The sequence below is a fragment of the Girardinichthys multiradiatus genome, chromosome 11, assembly GCF_021462225.1.
Source record: "Girardinichthys multiradiatus isolate DD_20200921_A chromosome 11, DD_fGirMul_XY1, whole genome shotgun sequence".
NCBI lineage: Eukaryota > Metazoa > Chordata > Actinopteri > Cyprinodontiformes > Goodeidae > Girardinichthys > Girardinichthys multiradiatus.
The window spans coordinates 3,124,533-3,141,644 of record NC_061804.1 but is presented as its reverse complement, the minus strand read 5'-3'; the positions used below and the strand labels follow the sequence as shown (position 1 = coordinate 3,141,644).

General features: G+C 41.1%; 1 protein-coding gene across 3 annotated transcripts in view; it reads left to right on the top strand.

Annotated features, from left to right (window-relative positions):
* The window catches only part of trim37 (tripartite motif containing 37), a 39,608-nt gene extending 22,800 nt beyond the window's left edge, over positions 1 to 16,808 (top strand). The window contains exons 14-25 of one of the 3 annotated variants that reach the window (XM_047379064.1): positions 1,712 to 1,891; positions 2,017 to 2,131; positions 2,213 to 2,404; positions 3,974 to 4,107; positions 4,235 to 4,317; positions 7,220 to 7,456; positions 8,961 to 9,275; positions 10,552 to 10,704; positions 13,098 to 13,299; positions 13,383 to 13,474; positions 14,080 to 14,187; positions 15,013 to 16,808. In XM_047379064.1, coding sequence (XP_047235020.1) covers positions 1,712 to 1,891; positions 2,017 to 2,131; positions 2,213 to 2,404; positions 3,974 to 4,107; positions 4,235 to 4,317; positions 7,220 to 7,456; positions 8,961 to 9,275; positions 10,552 to 10,704; positions 13,098 to 13,299; positions 13,383 to 13,474; positions 14,080 to 14,187; positions 15,013 to 15,059 — 1,858 coding nt within the window. In that variant the 3' untranslated portion in view covers positions 15,060 to 16,808. The remainder of the gene's footprint in view (positions 1 to 1,711; positions 1,892 to 2,016; positions 2,132 to 2,212; positions 2,405 to 3,973; positions 4,108 to 4,234; positions 4,318 to 7,219; positions 7,457 to 8,960; positions 9,276 to 10,551; positions 10,705 to 13,097; positions 13,300 to 13,382; positions 13,475 to 14,079; positions 14,188 to 15,012) is intronic. The other 2 variants (XM_047379062.1, XM_047379061.1) reach the window with 2 other exon arrangements.
* Positions 16,809 to 17,112: the final 304 nt, after the last annotated feature.

The following is a 17,112-nucleotide window of genomic DNA, read 5'->3' as shown; positions in this document are numbered from 1 at the left end:
GAATATTATGGTCGACTGTATCAAATGCAGCACTGAGATCTAACAGAACCAGAACAGACACAAGTCCATTATCTGAGGCCATAAGAATATCATTAGTGACTTTCAGCAGAGCTGTTTCAGTGCTATGATGAGCTCTGAAACCTGACTGAAACTCTTCAAACAGGTCATTGCTGTATAAATGCTCACACATTTGATTAGCAACTATTTTCTCAAGAATTTTAGATAAGAATGGAAGATTGGATATAGGTCTGTAATTTATTAAATCATTTTGATCACGCGAAGGTTTCTTAAGTAAAGGTTTAATTACAGCTAACTTAAAAGCCTGTGGTTCTGATCCATTTACTAAAGATAGATTAATCATATCTAAAATGGAGCTGGTAATCAGAGGAAACACTTCCTTAAATAATAACTTTCCTTTTTAAATATTTGAGTTATCCTTGGGCAGAAAATCTTTAAATCCAAAGTATGTTTGCTAAGAACCCACATTAAAATAAACACACTGATGGCCAGGTCAGAAGAAATGCTTTGAGTTTCTATATAATGAGCAGAACCTAAATTAAAGGTCAGATTTGCCTCATTTGTTTTGTGTTTGCATGATGCTTTATACTACAACTTTAACCTTTGCTGATAATTAGAAACAAATTGGCTGTTTTGTTGTCAAAGTATAGTCTGTTTGTTCTTCTCTACACACTGACTATATAATTCATGACGGCCGCGCCATGACCACTTCATGTTTAGAAAAAGTGTTGTGATGTTATGAGGATTTGAATTTAATGGAAGAAAAGACCTTTAATCCCAAAAGGGGAATTATGTTGTTGCACTATGAGTGATTTAGATAAAGTAAGTAAATAAATGTCGGTTTGGTCTGTCCTGATCTAGATTTTTTTGAGTACTTTAACAACAGGCTTTTGCTGACACAGTTTCAGTTGGATGCTACAATAAAATAATGCCATGTATATCCTTGACAACTGCCTAGCTTTAAAATGCAGTTAAATCACACAATATTGAATCAGTATTACATCTTCTATGTCAGTATTGGGGTTGTCTCCGGCAAGACGCTGATTTCTTCCTAAAGATATGCATGAGTCAGCAGATCTACAGTCCTCGGTAAACCCGCGTGTTGCTTCTCGTGACGACATTTTTCTGCTGGGCAGCTTGAGAGCTAGGCTACTGATGGCCTCCCTGCTCTATGTTTTGATGTGACTCCTTGATAATTCAGCTTCTATCCTATTTCAGTGTGATTTCAGTTACATTTGTGCTGACAAATATTACAGCAGAAGCTGTTCTTCTGTTTTGAGCACCTCTCCTGTAAACCAACAGGAATCCCAGCACCAAGCACAGCGTGCAAAGCAGGTCACATAACACACAGACGGGAACGAAGCTGTAACCAGCCGATACAGTCACTATTTGACTGTGAGCATCATTCTAAAGGGTAGAAAATCATTTGGATTGTTGGGAAAACCCTTATTGGTTATAGCAACCAAATAATGTGTAGAGGTTATAGCAGGACATCCCTGGTATGTTTAGATTTTAAAGATTGTGACGTTTTGCTGTTGTTGGAAGCCTGTTAACAATCAATTGGATCACATTCAATCGATGGAAACCCAATGGATTATTTAATTTGTTGTGTTTAAATAATTTTAAGGTCTTAAACACCCAAATATTAGTGCATTCGGTACCAAGATGTGAACAGTGTCCCTGATCTGCTTAGATATGAGTACCGTGTTGAGATGGTCCACCAGGCCTCCAGCGACCCGACCAAGAACATCATCCGAGAGTTTGCTTCAGACTTCGAGGTTGGTGAATGTTGGGGCTACAACCGCTTCTTCAGACTGGACCTGCTGGCCAGCGAGGGCTACCTGAACATGCAGACCGACACGCTGGTCCTCCGGTGAGCTCAGATATGACTCTGTGGCATCCCTTTCTGCTCTGATGATATGAAACAATTCTGGTGGTTTTTAATAAATAGCAGCATTTAATTTGTGTTTTTTTTTTTTTTTTTTTTCTGTTGTGCAGCTACCAGGTTCGCTCACCTACGTTCTTCCAGAAGTGCAGAGATCAGTACTGGTACATTAGCCAGCTGGAGTCGGCTCAGAGCGGCTACATCCAACAGATCAACAACTTGAAGGAGGCATGTCGTGAACTGAATGTTTTGTTGCTCAGCCTCGTGGTTCCATCAGATAACCTGTTTAATTCATGTGTCTGATGTCAGAGGCTGGCCATTGAGTTGTTTCGCCGCCAGACGTCCCGCAGCTCCTCGCCCCCCAACCTGAGGCTCGTTGCAGGCACCGCAATGTCTGAGAGAGACCCTCGCTCGGTGAAAAGTGACGACGACGCCCAGACCACTCTGAGCAACTCTAAGAAAGGAGAAGAAGAGGAGAGAACGCAGCATGATGACTCAAATGTGAGACCTAAATAATACTGCGTCAGATTCCTGCTGTATAAGAAGGCCTTGTAAATTTGTCACAATCAGGAATGGTTCAGGGTTTGTCCAGACTGCAGTTTTCAAACACTAAAGCAAGACTCAGCAGGCCTGTAAGGTTTAGTGTCGGACTCGACTGTATCCTGACTTTAAACTTTTGTGAAATCATCCTACAGTAATACTTCCTGCCCATGATTCCTTGTCATATCATTACTGCATGTAAATTAGGGGGATTTTTAATGACTTTTTTAAGCTCCTCCCTCTACTGTGGATCACTTCTGGTTTCTAGGAACCATCCTTTCGTGGGACCTGAACTGGTCCTCACAGATGTGCCCCTTTTCCACTGGTCCCTACTAAGCGTGGTTTGATATGGCTCTACTTGCTTTATAGGCTACTGTTAGGTGGAACCGTTACTATTTTTAGAACATGATTCAATGCTGTTCCAACCGTGCCGAGTCGTGCTAAAAACGTGACGTCAGACGACTGTCGTTCACTGATTGGTTAGGGGGGTCACTAGTCACAGCATATTTTAATAACTAATTTCTTTAACCGTTAATATCTTGAATCGTATGCTGGGCTTATTGTGTAAATGACCATTATTATTTGGTTAGCGTTAGCTTACTCTCAGTCATAGATGTTGTTGTGTTTGTGTCGCTATAAACGACATTACGTTACTTTTTCGGACTGTGGGGCCGCCTTGCTGTTGACGATCCCACCCACATTGACATGGTACTTAATTGTAATAGAAAACGAACTAAACCGCGTAGAGCCGAACCAACCTGGGTTGAGTACAGTAGTTACTAATGGAAAAGGGGCAATAGACACTATTTGGAAAAAGCAACAGCAGAGACTGTACTTCCTGCAGCAACTCACTAAGTACAATTCATTCTGTTTTGTGCACATCTATCACTGTGTGGTTTGGTTCATCCACTAAGCAGGACAGGTCCAGACTGCAACGAACAATCAGATCTCTGTCCATCCGTTCTCCCTTCATTCCTTCCTGGCTGCCTGTCTCCTTTCAGCTTCCATATCACAGCTTGACCATTGTAGGAATGCAATATATTGCCAAACGTATTTGCCTGTCTACGTTTTACATGTATATGAACTTTGATGACATCCTATTCTTAATCTATAAGGTCCAATTAGTTGATGGACCCACCGTCGCCAGCAACAGCAACTTTAACTGTTCTGGAAACGTCTTCCAATAGGTTGAGGAGTGTGTTCATAGTTAGAGGAGAAAATCAGAACTGCAGCCTCTGCTCTAATTCATCTCACAGGTGTTCAGGAGGGTTAGGGTCAGGACTCTGGGTAGGTTAGTCAAGTTTCTCCATACCAAACGTTATACACCTGCAGCCATGGAAGTGATTGGAACACCAGAATTCATTGATTTGGTTGTGGGACCCAATACTTTTGGCAAAATAATGTACGTACCATGAATCCACAATCAACTTTGTGCATCTATACATTAATAATTGGACAAGTAGGACAGAGATTTCTGTACATTTGAATATGGAAAATTATGCAAATCATGGAATATTGGTTGTGATTCAGGAGCTGTCGGACGGAGACTTGGAGGTGGACTGTCTCACCGAGGAGGAGGTGAACCCGCTGGACGGAAGCAGTACCTCAGGAAGCTCCACGGCCACTAGCAACACAGAAGAGAACGACATAGATGAGGAGACCATGTGAGTGGAACGTCGTTCCTAGTGTTTCACCTTTTAAAAATCATTCAGAAATAAACTTTTGGTCTCATTTCTTGCTTTTTGACGGGGATGAAATAAGGTTTTAAAGTCACCTGTAATTTTTCCTCAGGTCAGGGGAAAATGATGTGGACTTCATCGGAAACCTGGAGGCAGAAGAAGGAGAGCTTTCTGAAGACCTGGCCGGAGCCACAGGTATAATCCAAACAGCAGGTATTTTACATGATTCATTGGATGCTTGACTCCCACAGCTATTAACCCTGCTGTTTGGTAGCATCTCTGTCCTTATTGTCTTCTATGAGGCCCTGGAGGACTTGAGCAGAGAGTCATGCAGCTCAGAGCTACACGCGTGCGCCTTATAAATAGACCTCTGCACGTCCAGTGTTTGTCTGTTTTCAGAGTGCATGCTGTGAGGAATAATTGCTTTTTATAATGCAGCCATTTTTTATTAGAGCTCCACTTTTGGGTTCATAAATCTTTCAACCTGTCATATAAAAGCAGAATTGTGTATCCTCTTCCTTTTTTCTCTTCGGTTCATTTCTTCAGTGTTTCATCCAATCCTTAAACTTAATTTTGGCTCCAGCAGTTCTAGACTGCAATAAGCTGTAATAATAGAGGCTTTATAAGAACTTCCTTATAGGACTGCTAATTTTCTAGAGGCTCCATACTATAAAACATTTCTAGAACGTTTTTAAGGATTCATTAAAAGAACTAATCTAAAGTGTTTAACAATAATTAAAGCTGTGTTTGGCTGACTAATTGCTATAGATTTATGGCCTTAGATTGTTCTGCTGCCAGTTTTCTTAAAAAAAGGAATATATGAGAGCTAAACATGTATGGAAAAATAAATGAGTCATAGCATAGCCTCAAACTGGAAATTATTGGAAAAATTCATTTCTTTAGTGAGGGGAAAAACCTTTTGAGAAATAATTATTAAAATCAATCATGGTTTTGGCAGAGAAACAGGCCCACAGCCTCACAGATCCTCCACTGTACTTAACTGTAGGCATGAGGTTCTTCATCACGTAATCATCCTTTGTTTCCAACTAAACTCATCTGGAGAGCTTGTTTCTGAAGAACTCATCTGTCATCTCACCAAAGCACAGGGTTTCAGTTAAAGTATCAGAACCATTTAGCAAATGTCAGATGTTGACTTTTGTGATGGTACAACAGAAAAGGCCTTTCCTGTCAGTCTTCCCAAGCAACCAGTTGGTATATGCCTCTTTTCCATTTACGGTTCCAGCACCGCTTGGCTCCACTCGGCCTGATCTCGCTCCAGTCTGCACAGAAGCAGCTGTGTCTCCATTTACTCACTGACAGCTGCAGTTACGGGTTGAAGCCGCGCCTCCAGTCGTCAAGGTTGTGTGCTGTGCTGCTGTTAACCCTCGCTGTCTTATGGTTTGGTGTGAGTCTACCAAACATGAGATAAGTGTGCAGTACAAACATGCAAAGTAAAAAAAAAAGGGGAAAAGCCAGTAATGGAAACAGTCGCGAAACTGGCTGAGTGGAGTCGGCCAAAGTAGAGCCCATAGAAAAGTAGTAGATAGTATCCGGTGGTTGTTCTGGGGACACAGTAACTACAGGACGCCATTATTAGCTAAGTTCACACTGTGTGTTTAAAGGCCATCTTCAGCAAAATTTTCAATCATGATAGAAAATCCTTGGTCGTGAGCTATAACTGCTGCTCTGTGGTCATTCAGCATGATAGATGCATCGTCCGCTGATTTAGTTTCTCCTGACCAGAGGCGACCTGCAGCAAGATTCAAGTAGGAGTCAGATATTTTCTGCCTCATCGTCTGTCGTCTCATTATTGTTCTTGTTTTAGTCAGCCGCAGCTGTCTCTGTTCTCTCCTCCTCATCTCCCTCTTTTCAGCATCCGACTCTAATAATAAACTCAACCATAACCGATGTGCTTGTCGGATCTGTCTGATGTGATTGTGCTGCATCAATCTGTCGTGGATTTGACATCTTCCATCTTGCTGTGCGACAGGAGTTACTGTCATGTCGAGCTTGCACAGTATGACATGTTCAAGTCCTGCACGTCTTTTTAAAAACCCAAACTCCGATCCAGGCATCAGGGTGAGCTTTGATTTTTATTTCTTTTTGCCTTTCTTGCTATCATCCTCATTGGTGTGGCTGAAAGAAAATCCTGGATCACTAGTCTAGCCCTTCTGTATCGCTTTACGTGTAGATGTAGACGGCTTTTAGATGTGACCCAAGTCCAATACACCTGAATCAAAGGACTGAATTACTTCCTTATTCACTGAAGTTCTGCAGAGTCCGGCTAATGACCTAATTATGATTCGGATGTGTTGACAGAGAGACACATCTAAAAGTTGCAGAACTCCAGCCATCGAGGACTGGACACCTATGTCCTTCTGTATGAACATTGTTACTTGAATAGCATGTTCTCCGATCTTTCTCATTTATAAGAGTGGCTTAGTGAAATGGGTCTTATTAAAGACAACAAATGTGCATTTGCTCTATTTTTTTGCTAATCCATGATTTCTCCAAGAGAATTTGGCTGTAACCTTCAAATATGTACCTGAAGGCCACATGTTCTCTTCATTTAAGGCAATCAAAGACATCCACTGCTGTTCTGGAGTTGAAATTGTTCTTGTTATGGAAAGAGTGATGGATGACAGGCCCCATAGCTGCTCCTCAGTGTGTTTGACTGTGTTGGTGTTGAAAGGCATGAAGAAGATGAGTCATTGCTGGATCACTGTGCTCTCTGCGCTGCCTGCTGATATAGAAACACTTGTTCCCTGTGTGAGCATGTTTGAGTGAAACAGAGAGATGGTGCTGCCCGTTTGTAGCTGCAACTGTCTAGTAGGTTTTAACTTCACATTGGTTCTTTAAAAACAGAATTTGCAGCTTGAATTTCAGATTTCAATGAATATTTTAGATTTTGTTTGAAAAGAATTATAATAATAATAATCCAATGCATTTAGCAGCATAGACTAATGTGGACAAATGAGAAATACATAGACATTTTTTTTTTGATACTTGGTAAAGTGAAACCATGAGGTTCACACGTCTCTGCATAAAAAGCAGAGACGTGTGAACCTGAAGCGCTGTCGGGCTTTCTGATCATCAGGTGGTTCCAGCACCAGCATGCGCTCATCACATCGACTCGCTGCTGCAGGTCGTAGTAGCGGTGGGAGCGGAGCTGCTGCTGTTCCTTCAGGGGGCGCTGTTGGGCCAGGCAGCAGCAGCCTTCTGGAAATAGACCCAGTCATCCTGATCCAGCTGCTGGATCTGAAGGAGCGCAGCAGTGTAGAGTCTCTGTGGGGCCTCCAGCCTCGACCTCCAGTGTCTCTGCTACACAGCCAAGGTCAGTAAGCGTTAAAAATAATCATTGTGAAGAAAATTGACTTACACCCAGGGTTTCTGTGAGGTAAAATGTGATTTTGTTCAACAGTTGCTACGTTTTAGGCTTAAGTTCTTTTGTGCTTATCTTTATTTATTTAAAAGGTTTTAGGATGTCTTTTTATTTCAACTGTATGAAAAAAATTAAGACTCAAAAATTTAGCTGTTTTAAAATTATTGCCAGAACAAAACCTCACCTAACTCACCGTGTTACATGAACTTATTTAACAAATTTTTAATAAATGGAGGGAAAATGAGAAAAAAATAATCAATTTCGTTAATTGGGAAGGTTAGATATGCGCTGTCTATGTAATGGATCTAATTAGAAAGGTATATTCTGTTTTGATAGCGCAGCTGCCATGCTGCTTCCCTCCACTTATTTGGCTGTTATAAAAACTATTTCTTTAAGCAGCTTTAAGCCCCCCCACCATCACCAAAGCAACTCTGTTAAAAACAAACGTCCAACATCTAATAAACTATGAAATATCAGGAGCAAATCTGCAGAGGAGAAACATCTGTCTTTACAAGGTGAGGAAACTCTGAAGAACTATGTATATTATGTCTAACAAATAGACACATTAAGTTAATAAAAAGAGATTTCATGTCTTGATGTGAACGATAAAATCACAGATAATGTAGTTTGTGCGCATGATTCCTTCTGACTACATTCTCTTTAATGAAATTTCTCAGCTTAAATGGAAAGCACTGTGGTGTGCAGCGCTGTACAGAAAACCTGCCTCAGCTGCATCTTCTCATGCTGCTGATAAGCTACTGAAAGTCCCGATGGAGTTTTCTCCTCCACAATAAGACTGAAAATGATGGTGGAGGGGCAGAAACCTCCATCAGAAACCTGATTTCATACTCATGGTAACAGCGTTGCGGTTGGATGGTGGAAAGAGTTTGCCGAGTACTAAGACCTCAGTTGAGTCATGATTGCTTTTACACTTAAAAAGGACTTTATAAATTGCTGCAAAATGATGTTAAACGATCATGGAGGACCTGGAGATCGTAGGAAAGTCTGAATCCTGCTTAAGGGAACGTTACTGAGCTTTCCATCTCAGTGTCTGGAAAGCTACAAAACAATATTTTCCAGGTATCTTAAACAAGAATATAAAGTTTATATGTTATCAGTCACATTAAACAGATCATTTAAATTTACCGTCATTGGTGCTAATTAACTGTATGAGAGCATCTTTACTTTGCAACATATGGTAGCAAAACTATGTAAAACACAAACAAGCAAGTGTTTGCTTTTGCTGAAAATTCAAGTAATACCTTTAGAGAGTAATAACTTTAATCTTTGTTGTGCACCAGGGCAAATATAAGGTCAGTAGAAATGGAAATGAGTCAGCCAGAAAATCCCACAACTTTACAGCAAAGCTGTCTTCACCTCATGTATCAATCAGAGCCAAATGCAGAACTGTACAAACATTTTTGAATGTCTTTGTGTTTGTTCTGTTTCTCTGCAGCACACGCCCACTCAAGAAAGGAGCGCGAGCGACGGCCGCAGGTGGTGCGGCGGTCCGCTCCAGACTCGGGCGTCCTGATCCGGCTTAAGGCTCAGATGGCCGAGGTCCGCACCAAGATGGCCGATGTCAAGAGTCAGGTTATGGAGGCGCGGGAGTCCGGAGAGCCCGGACCGGGCCCATCTGGTGGCTGCGGCATGGAGGAGGTTTCAGCTCATTCTGGTAATCCGGACCTGCCAGCTTGTCACAAGGGTGGTGAGCTGGAGCTGGAGGTGGTGGGGAGAGCAGCTGCGGCCCGACCCAGGGCCTGTCGACCCAGTAAGTACCGTGTCAGGAAATGTCTGAAAGCAGTTACACAGCAAAATGCGGTGATGCAGAACCAGTGTTTAAAGACTGGAAGCAAATATGAATGTGTGTGGCTCATCTCGCTGAGAGTTTCTCTCCTCATGAACTACATCATGTTTTAAGCAGGTTGGAGCAGTTATCGGCCCCGATCTTTAGACCCGGAGGTGGAGTACTCGACTTATATTCACAGAGGTCTATTAAACAATAGTCAATCCGTTCATCTGTGCAGCCTTTGATACACCGATCAGTCCATTCATTCATCTGGTAATCCATCTATTCGTCCATCCGTCCATTCAGAAGACCATCTATTCAGTTGTCCTTCCCTCCATCCAACATTTCCATTCATCCGTCTCTCATCCATCCATCTGTCCTTCTGTCCGTTTATCTGTTTGTTCATCCATCCATCTGTTCATCCATCTGTCCTTAAATTGATCCATCCATTCATCCAGCCTGACCGCTGTGAAAATACTGCCATAAATTCTTAGAAAACTCTTGCATTTTATTTGTATTTATTTTTGTCCTTTTCTAGCGACGTGTTGAATTTGTCTGAAAAAAGATGAGACCTCTAAGCTTTAATAAAGGCTAAGCACTTCAACATTCACATACTTCTGAGAAGAAGAATAAGCTGAAACTGGTCGGTCGGATACACCATCATCTGCTTTGACGATCCAGAATTATTTTGTTCCTCCTGGGAATCATTTTTCTCTCTCTGAATAGCTGATGGCACTTGAGCCACAGCTGAAGTCCTGTTTGTCCTCGGTGTGAACAGAACCTTCCTCTTGAAGCATGTTGTAATCTGTTCATGAAGAGGCAAGGGCGAACCCTCTAGGTGTTTCTGTGTGCATTTCTTTCACCCTGCAGGACATTTTTCCAACTCACCCGTCGATCGGTTGTAGAGCCCAAATATGTCTGCAAGGAATGTCATTTTGAAAACAGTCTGTTTGTCTTTTTGTTGTTGAAACCCACCACCCACCCCCTGAGCTCTGCAGTGGGATCTCTGGTTGGGAATCTCTTAGATGATAAATGAAATATAACAAAAGAGGAGAAGATGCTCATGTGTCCTGCCCTTATTTAATGTATTATGAATTCAACAAAGACCGTTCATATAATTCTGTCAAAATGAACGTGGCTATTATTATCATTTTATTTGTTTTAAAAGGTGACATCAATAAAATGTATACATTTATCCATCGCTTGTTAAGACCACCACAGGCCTCCAGACTTTCCCAACATGTTTTTCTGTTTGCAGCGAGGAAATCTCTGTCTCCTGTCCTGGACAGCAGTGGCAGCTCTCTGCTTGTGAAGAGGAGGAGTCCTGAGGAGATGGAGAAAGATCTGAGAGGAGCAGGGGCTGCTGCAGAGCTCAGTCTGCATCCTAAAGATGGGATAGGAGCTGTAGAGGGTCAGTAGGCTCCAGCTTTTTTTTTTATTCTTTTTCAACCCTAATAATGTTTGTTGGAGAAAAAAGCTGCAACTGTGTTTTCTGTCTACTGGTTAAGCCAGTGCTGTAATATTTCTGTGATCAAATAAAATGCTGTTTAGAGCAGCCTTAAATTGGTGTTTATCTTCATACTATGGGTCATTGTGGTGGAAATCTTGCTGTTTTAAAGCTGAGTGTACTTGACTTGTGTGTTTTTAAGTGTCTCTTCAGTGCGGCTCTAAAAACATCCACTCTGCTCTCTGTGCTGCTGGAGTAGGACTGAAAATAGGCGCTGGTTCTCGAGTGGCTCGTCTGCGTTAAACTGTGGGTTGTTTTAACACTATGCACAGCTCGTCACTTAACACCGTTTTATTTTCTGCACAACAGTATACATATATATATAATTTTGTCCCGTACAAAGCATTGAATATTAACAGTTCCCACTTTAAATTTGCCAAGTTGTCGGATTCTTTTTAGATTGGTTCGCTCATTTTTATTTTGTTTTTACACCAAAATGTTCGTGTCATGCTCAACAAAATTGTCCCTCAGTGTTCAATGCGATTTAGATCTAAGCCCACAGAGGGCCTTTTTTCAGCCATTCTTAAGCGCTTTTAGCTGTTTGTTTTGGGTCTTTATCCTGAGGTTCTATGACATGTAACTGAGTCTAAACTTTCTGGCATTGGGCAGCGATGCCTTTTATCTCATCAGTCTGAAGGATATTCTCTCTATAAACTTCCTTTTTGTCTGCATGCATTATAGGAAATGCCAGTCTGGATATCCTGTTTTTTCCCCATAGTTGAACCTCCGTGGGTCTTCTTCCATGGCGCCGATTCAAAATGTTACAAATAGTGCAACCAGAAAGCGACAAATCGTGATCTTGGTGTTCAGTTTGAATGGTTTAGGTGGTTCACTTTTCGTTTTTCTACCTTCAGCACTATCCGTCGGATCTACCTGGGGGTTGTATTTGTTCTTGGGAGGCTGGCTAAAGGGATTGTTCAAACTACTAATTTAATGCGACCGCTATCAGACTTCAATCTAAACGGTTTATGACCCCATAGCGACCCGCATGTACAGAAGAATACTGACGTCACACCGCAGCGCACTGTTGAGGGAAGTAATCATGGATGCCGGCATCTCTAAGTTATTGAGCAATGGGAGCCAACAATATTATGACTGCATCATAACAAGACGAGGAACAGTGAGAAAAAATGGAGCACAGCTATTAACAGTGGTCTTTACTGGAGCAGTGACTGCTACAGCTGTAGAGACGTCTGTGTGGATGTGTAGTCGGAGCCAGAACAATGACATGAAAGTTGGGTGAAATGTGACATGACCGTATCGGACGCGTGTTCGATTTTGTACCACATATGAAAGTGGCACAACTTGTATTTTTTTGGAGGTGAACAGATTTGGGCCTTTAAGACTGCCGTGAAAAGTTGGATAACGGGCAAAAGGGTCGGGCTTTGGGCTGCATTTGCCTGCAGTGTTGCCTAATGCCAAACGTTCACACTCTTGGTGTGAGATGGGCCTTTGTGTTCTTTTGGGTCAGCCTTGTAACTTCCCCATTGATGCTATTTTGCCCAGTCTTTTTCTTACTGTTAAATCTTGAACACTGACCTTGGCTGAGGCCAGTGAGGTCTGCAGTGCTTCAGATGTTCTGGGTTGTTTAATGACCTCCTGGTTGACTTGTTGATGTGATCTGGAGTCATTTTGGGAGACCAGCCTCTACTGTAAAGGTTTACCACGTCTACTGCTACCACATGCTTTCTCCAGTTACAGATCAGGACCCCCACATTGGGTTTGTTGGTATCCCAAAGTAGAAATAGCATTGTTTTTCGACTGTTTTTGAAGATTTTTAGATGACTTGTCGCTTTTTGAGATTGTTTAGCCTTCAGAAAGCTTCTACTTTAATTATTTATTATACCTGCAGGTCAGATAATAATCAGGTCTGGGGTTGGGTGGTGAAAGGTAGTTTAATCACAGTTAATGCATGATTTAACAAGGGGAGCAATTACTTTTTCCCACAGGGCCTGGTTGGTTTGGATAGCTTTTTCTCCCTTAGTAAATGAAATCATCATTTGAAAACTTACTTTACTGCTTTACTCAAGTTAGTTTGATCCGATATCGAAACAACTGGGTGTGAAATCTGTTGGGGCACAAACATGTTTTCACAGTACTGTAAAACTCTTAGGATCTCTGTGTTATGAGCTCTTAAATCTGAATTCAGGCCAAATCTGAATTTACTGCTGCTACATTTTAATTGATTATTGATGCATCATGTTACTGGTGTACAATCTCTCCCTATTTATCATATTTTATCAATTAAACCAAAACTGTGTTTCCATCTTCTTTCATTCCCTTTGTTTCTTTTCCAGTAGTGCTGAAGCCTGAAGTTGTCACTTGCCCCCTTGTGTCTTTGGGCTCCTCCTCGTCGGATCAAGCCTCCACCAGCACCAAGCCGCAGTACTCGGTAGAACAGCAGCTGTACGGCGCCTCGGGGCCCCGAGACGAGATCTTTTCTCTGGGAGGACCGAGCTACATGACTGCCAGTAAGGCCTGCAGCGGCAGGACTCTCGGGTGCGACTCAGACACTTCTCATGCTGCAGTAAACATCGCTTCTCCACATCATCACATAATACGGTCATTTCTTCCTGCTGCAGGGCGGCGGTGTTGGAGTGCAAGTCAGAAAGTTTAGGAAACTCCAATCAGTCCCTGCTGGAGGGGATTTCTGCTCCTCCACAGTCAGATGAAGGTGGGTTCACTTATATAAATGTCAGCACTATCCATCGTGTTGCTTTAACATAAATGCTAGTTGGTTAGTTTCAATCTGTTTTGTTCATTAATTGTACATGCAAGTGAAGTAAAGCAAAGTTATCAATGTAAAATTATTAGTTTATTTAGCAACGCTGGGTTATTTTACTAAAGGGACAGTTTTGATTTTTTATGTGGGAATCTCTGGTAAATTTAAGAAGCAATGTATTTGCTCAGTTTCTCAGCATCTTATTTTTGCTTTTTTATTTTTCCTTTTTAAATATAGATACAATAATAAATCCAAGTAATTCCATGAATATGTGTTTTAGATGTATTTTTCTTGTCATCAGGTTGGAGACTGTGCTTTCTAACAACATGTTCCACAAATACTAACATCCTATAGAAGAAATTAATCCAAAATGTTATGTTTGTTTTTATTTTAAAACCTAAAAATAGTGGTTCTTTAATATTACAACAAATAGGAGCGAGAGAGAGAGAGAGAGAGAGAGAGAGAGAGCCAACTCAGCCCTTGTGTTTGGCTGCACATTAATTTCACTTTACAAACAAGGATCTTTTAAATTAAATGTTAAATTGTGTTGTGTGTAGATCAGTCATCTGTGTTGGTGGCAGCAACCAGCAGTGACAGCGACACTGAGGATGAGGCTCTGCAGAGCAGCAATTCCCGATACGACAACCACACTCTTCCCTGCACAGGTGACGCACACCGTCCGTAAACCTTTATCTGGTTTTATTCGTAGAAAAATTTACCATATATTGGAAGAACATGAAAAACCACACATTAGCATGTCAGCTTTCTTCAGTTACAACTGCAGACAGACTAATCTGTCTAACAGGGTTTAAACATAAAATGACTTAGAATACAGTTGTAAAATTCAGCATTTTATGATATCTTGGATGTCAGAATTTTCTGCCTTCTTCTGGCCTTTCTGTTTGAACTCTAATAGATCAAGAGCACAAAAATTTAAAATGAGATCCTAGATTTTACAGGGAACCAATAAAGAGACTCTAAATTAGAAAACATGTAACCTGTCCTTTCAACTGTCATCAGAACTTGTGCTGCAGTGTTTTGGATTAAATAAAGAATTACATAGCTGAGGTAACAAAAGGATGGTTTTACTGCTACAAATGTCCTCTTGACCTGGTTATTTAGCTTTAATTAAAAATGTCCTGTGGAAAGTGATTTAAACCTTTTAGAGCAAAGAATCAGTGTGAAAATATACTTAAAACTTATTTGAAAATCGATTTCTGGAAAATGATACCTTGAACATTAAAAAAGTTGAACTTTCAGGTTGTATTATGCAATTAATGTACGGTTTAAATAAAAATAATCTTTCTGAAAATGTTCACCTTGAACCGTGCACATGTTGCTGCTGGTCTGAGAGCAAAAAGCTCGCTTATTTTTATTGTCTGGGTGGAAAAACTGAAATAAACTGAAAAGAATTCCTTACTGAATGTCGATATTATCTTAAGAAGGAAAAATCTCAGCAGGTTCAGACACGTTTCTCCTCTTTCATCCAGGAGAGCAGCTCCGGTCCGAGGACAATGGTCGTCCTGCCATCAGGTGATTTGGCAGAACCCTCAGAGTCCAAACAGCGAATCCACAATGGCCAGAAATATTGACACTGACATGTAGAGGATGACCTGCTTGCTGTGCATGAGCCTGAAATAAAGACAATGCGACAACCCAACCTGTTTACCAGGACGCAGAAGAACCCGGCCGAGGCGCTGAGAAAAGCAATATGTTCTTAATTTTGTTTAAACAAAGTCAAAATGCCTCCCTTCAGAGATCCACGTTGCAAAGTTCTGGTCATTTTGTAGCGATAAACGTACTTTCATTTATTTAATAACCACTACCTTATTTAATTGAATAAATCAGCTGCTTTCGTTTGCCAAGTATCTCTCACGTTTTCTGTGTGGGAATGCTTTTCTCAGTCCAGATGTGTTTTAGTAGTTTGGTTCATTAAAGTGCTGCTTCACTGAGTTCTGGCTTTTCCCAGAAGCCCCCACCAGCAGGATGATTTAAAGTCTTTCTGTCACACACCCAGTTTAGCAGATTTAAACCTCCCAGTGATTTTGTTTTTCTTTCCTGAAGTTAACTATGATATTTTTTTCATTTCTGTAACTGCCTTCACTGCTAAGAGCATGCAGCAGCATGGTTTTATTGATTACAGATTTAAAGATGGCTGCTGCTCAGATTGTTATGCTGAAACTTTAATGCTTTCTGCAGATTTAGGAATCTGGCCAGCATATATTTTTGTCTCGTCGTGAACTCTAACATCACTAACTGAACTGGGAACAGAGGTGTAAGTTGTGTCTGCTCATACAGACCTACTGCACAGGTTTTCTATTAACAAATGTATTTATTTAAAAGTTAAGGAGGTTTACTGAACTTTAACGAACCAACATGAATGAACAGTCTTCAAAGCTGCAGCAGCTCTGGTTTTCTAGACAATCTTGAAAATGTTCCTTTAAAAACAGCAAAGCAACATTTTATTTATGAACATACCATCCAAATTACACACATTAAACTTGCAGAGATGTTTGTTGTATTTATAGGTTTTATTGTCTCCTCTTGTGCAGGGCATATTTGAGGTGGACGGCTTGTAATTGAAGATGATCAAGACATATTTTCTGCTAATCAATAAATAATAAAGTGAAGCCTCCACCTGCAGGTGAAATGTAATTTTTGGGGCTTCAACAGGTTCGATGTGTTCTGTTGTTTGGTGAGGTGTAAGAAAAGTGCTCATAATTTGGCTGGAACAACGTAGATCTCAGAGAGATTGCCAGTAATAAAGGTCGGTAATTATATAACATGTTCTTTGCTGCTGTGCTGCTGGCTTTTCTTGATGGATTTATTCATTTACACCTCAGTGCTCTGAATAAACAGAGCAGAAGCTAATTATAAAGGTCAATGCTGAAACTAAGCTCTTAAAACATGTTAAAGTTTGGCTGTTTTACACCTTTCTGGACTTCTAACTCTCATCCAACCCTTAAATGTCATCCTGTCATTTGTTTACATTGTATATATTGCAGCTTTGATAAGGCTGGCTTTAGACTGGAGGTGCATGGCTTTATTGGCTTGACTAATAGTAGGATGACAGGGTTAATATTATATTACTGAAAATCAGTCATGTTGTTTCTGTTGGTGCTGATGCACGTGGACGAACTGCAGCAGGACTCTCACCATGTGGTGTTCTCTGTTTTCTATTTCTATGGAAAGCTGCTTTTGTTTTGACTGTTCCTATAATGCAACATGCATTATTCTGTGGATATTTTTGTCTAATAAATGAAAGGTTTTACAACACATGAAAAGAGCAGAGTCTGTCTATGTCTGCTGTTATTTTATCCCAAATATGTGTCATCGAAGCAAGATGAATCAGGTGTTCTCTGAATAGTTTAGCTTTTCCAAGATTAAGATCTTGTTAATATTTATCAAGGTTTCCTACGCAGTCTGGAAAGGTATGACGTTTAATTATTTTCCAGGTCTGGATAAGTTCGTTCGTTCGTCGTCTTCCGCTTATCCAGGACCGGGTCGCGGGGGCAGCAGACTCAGCAGAGACGCCCAGACGTCCCTCTCTCCAGACACCTCCTCCAGTTCCTCCAGGGGGAGCCCAAGGC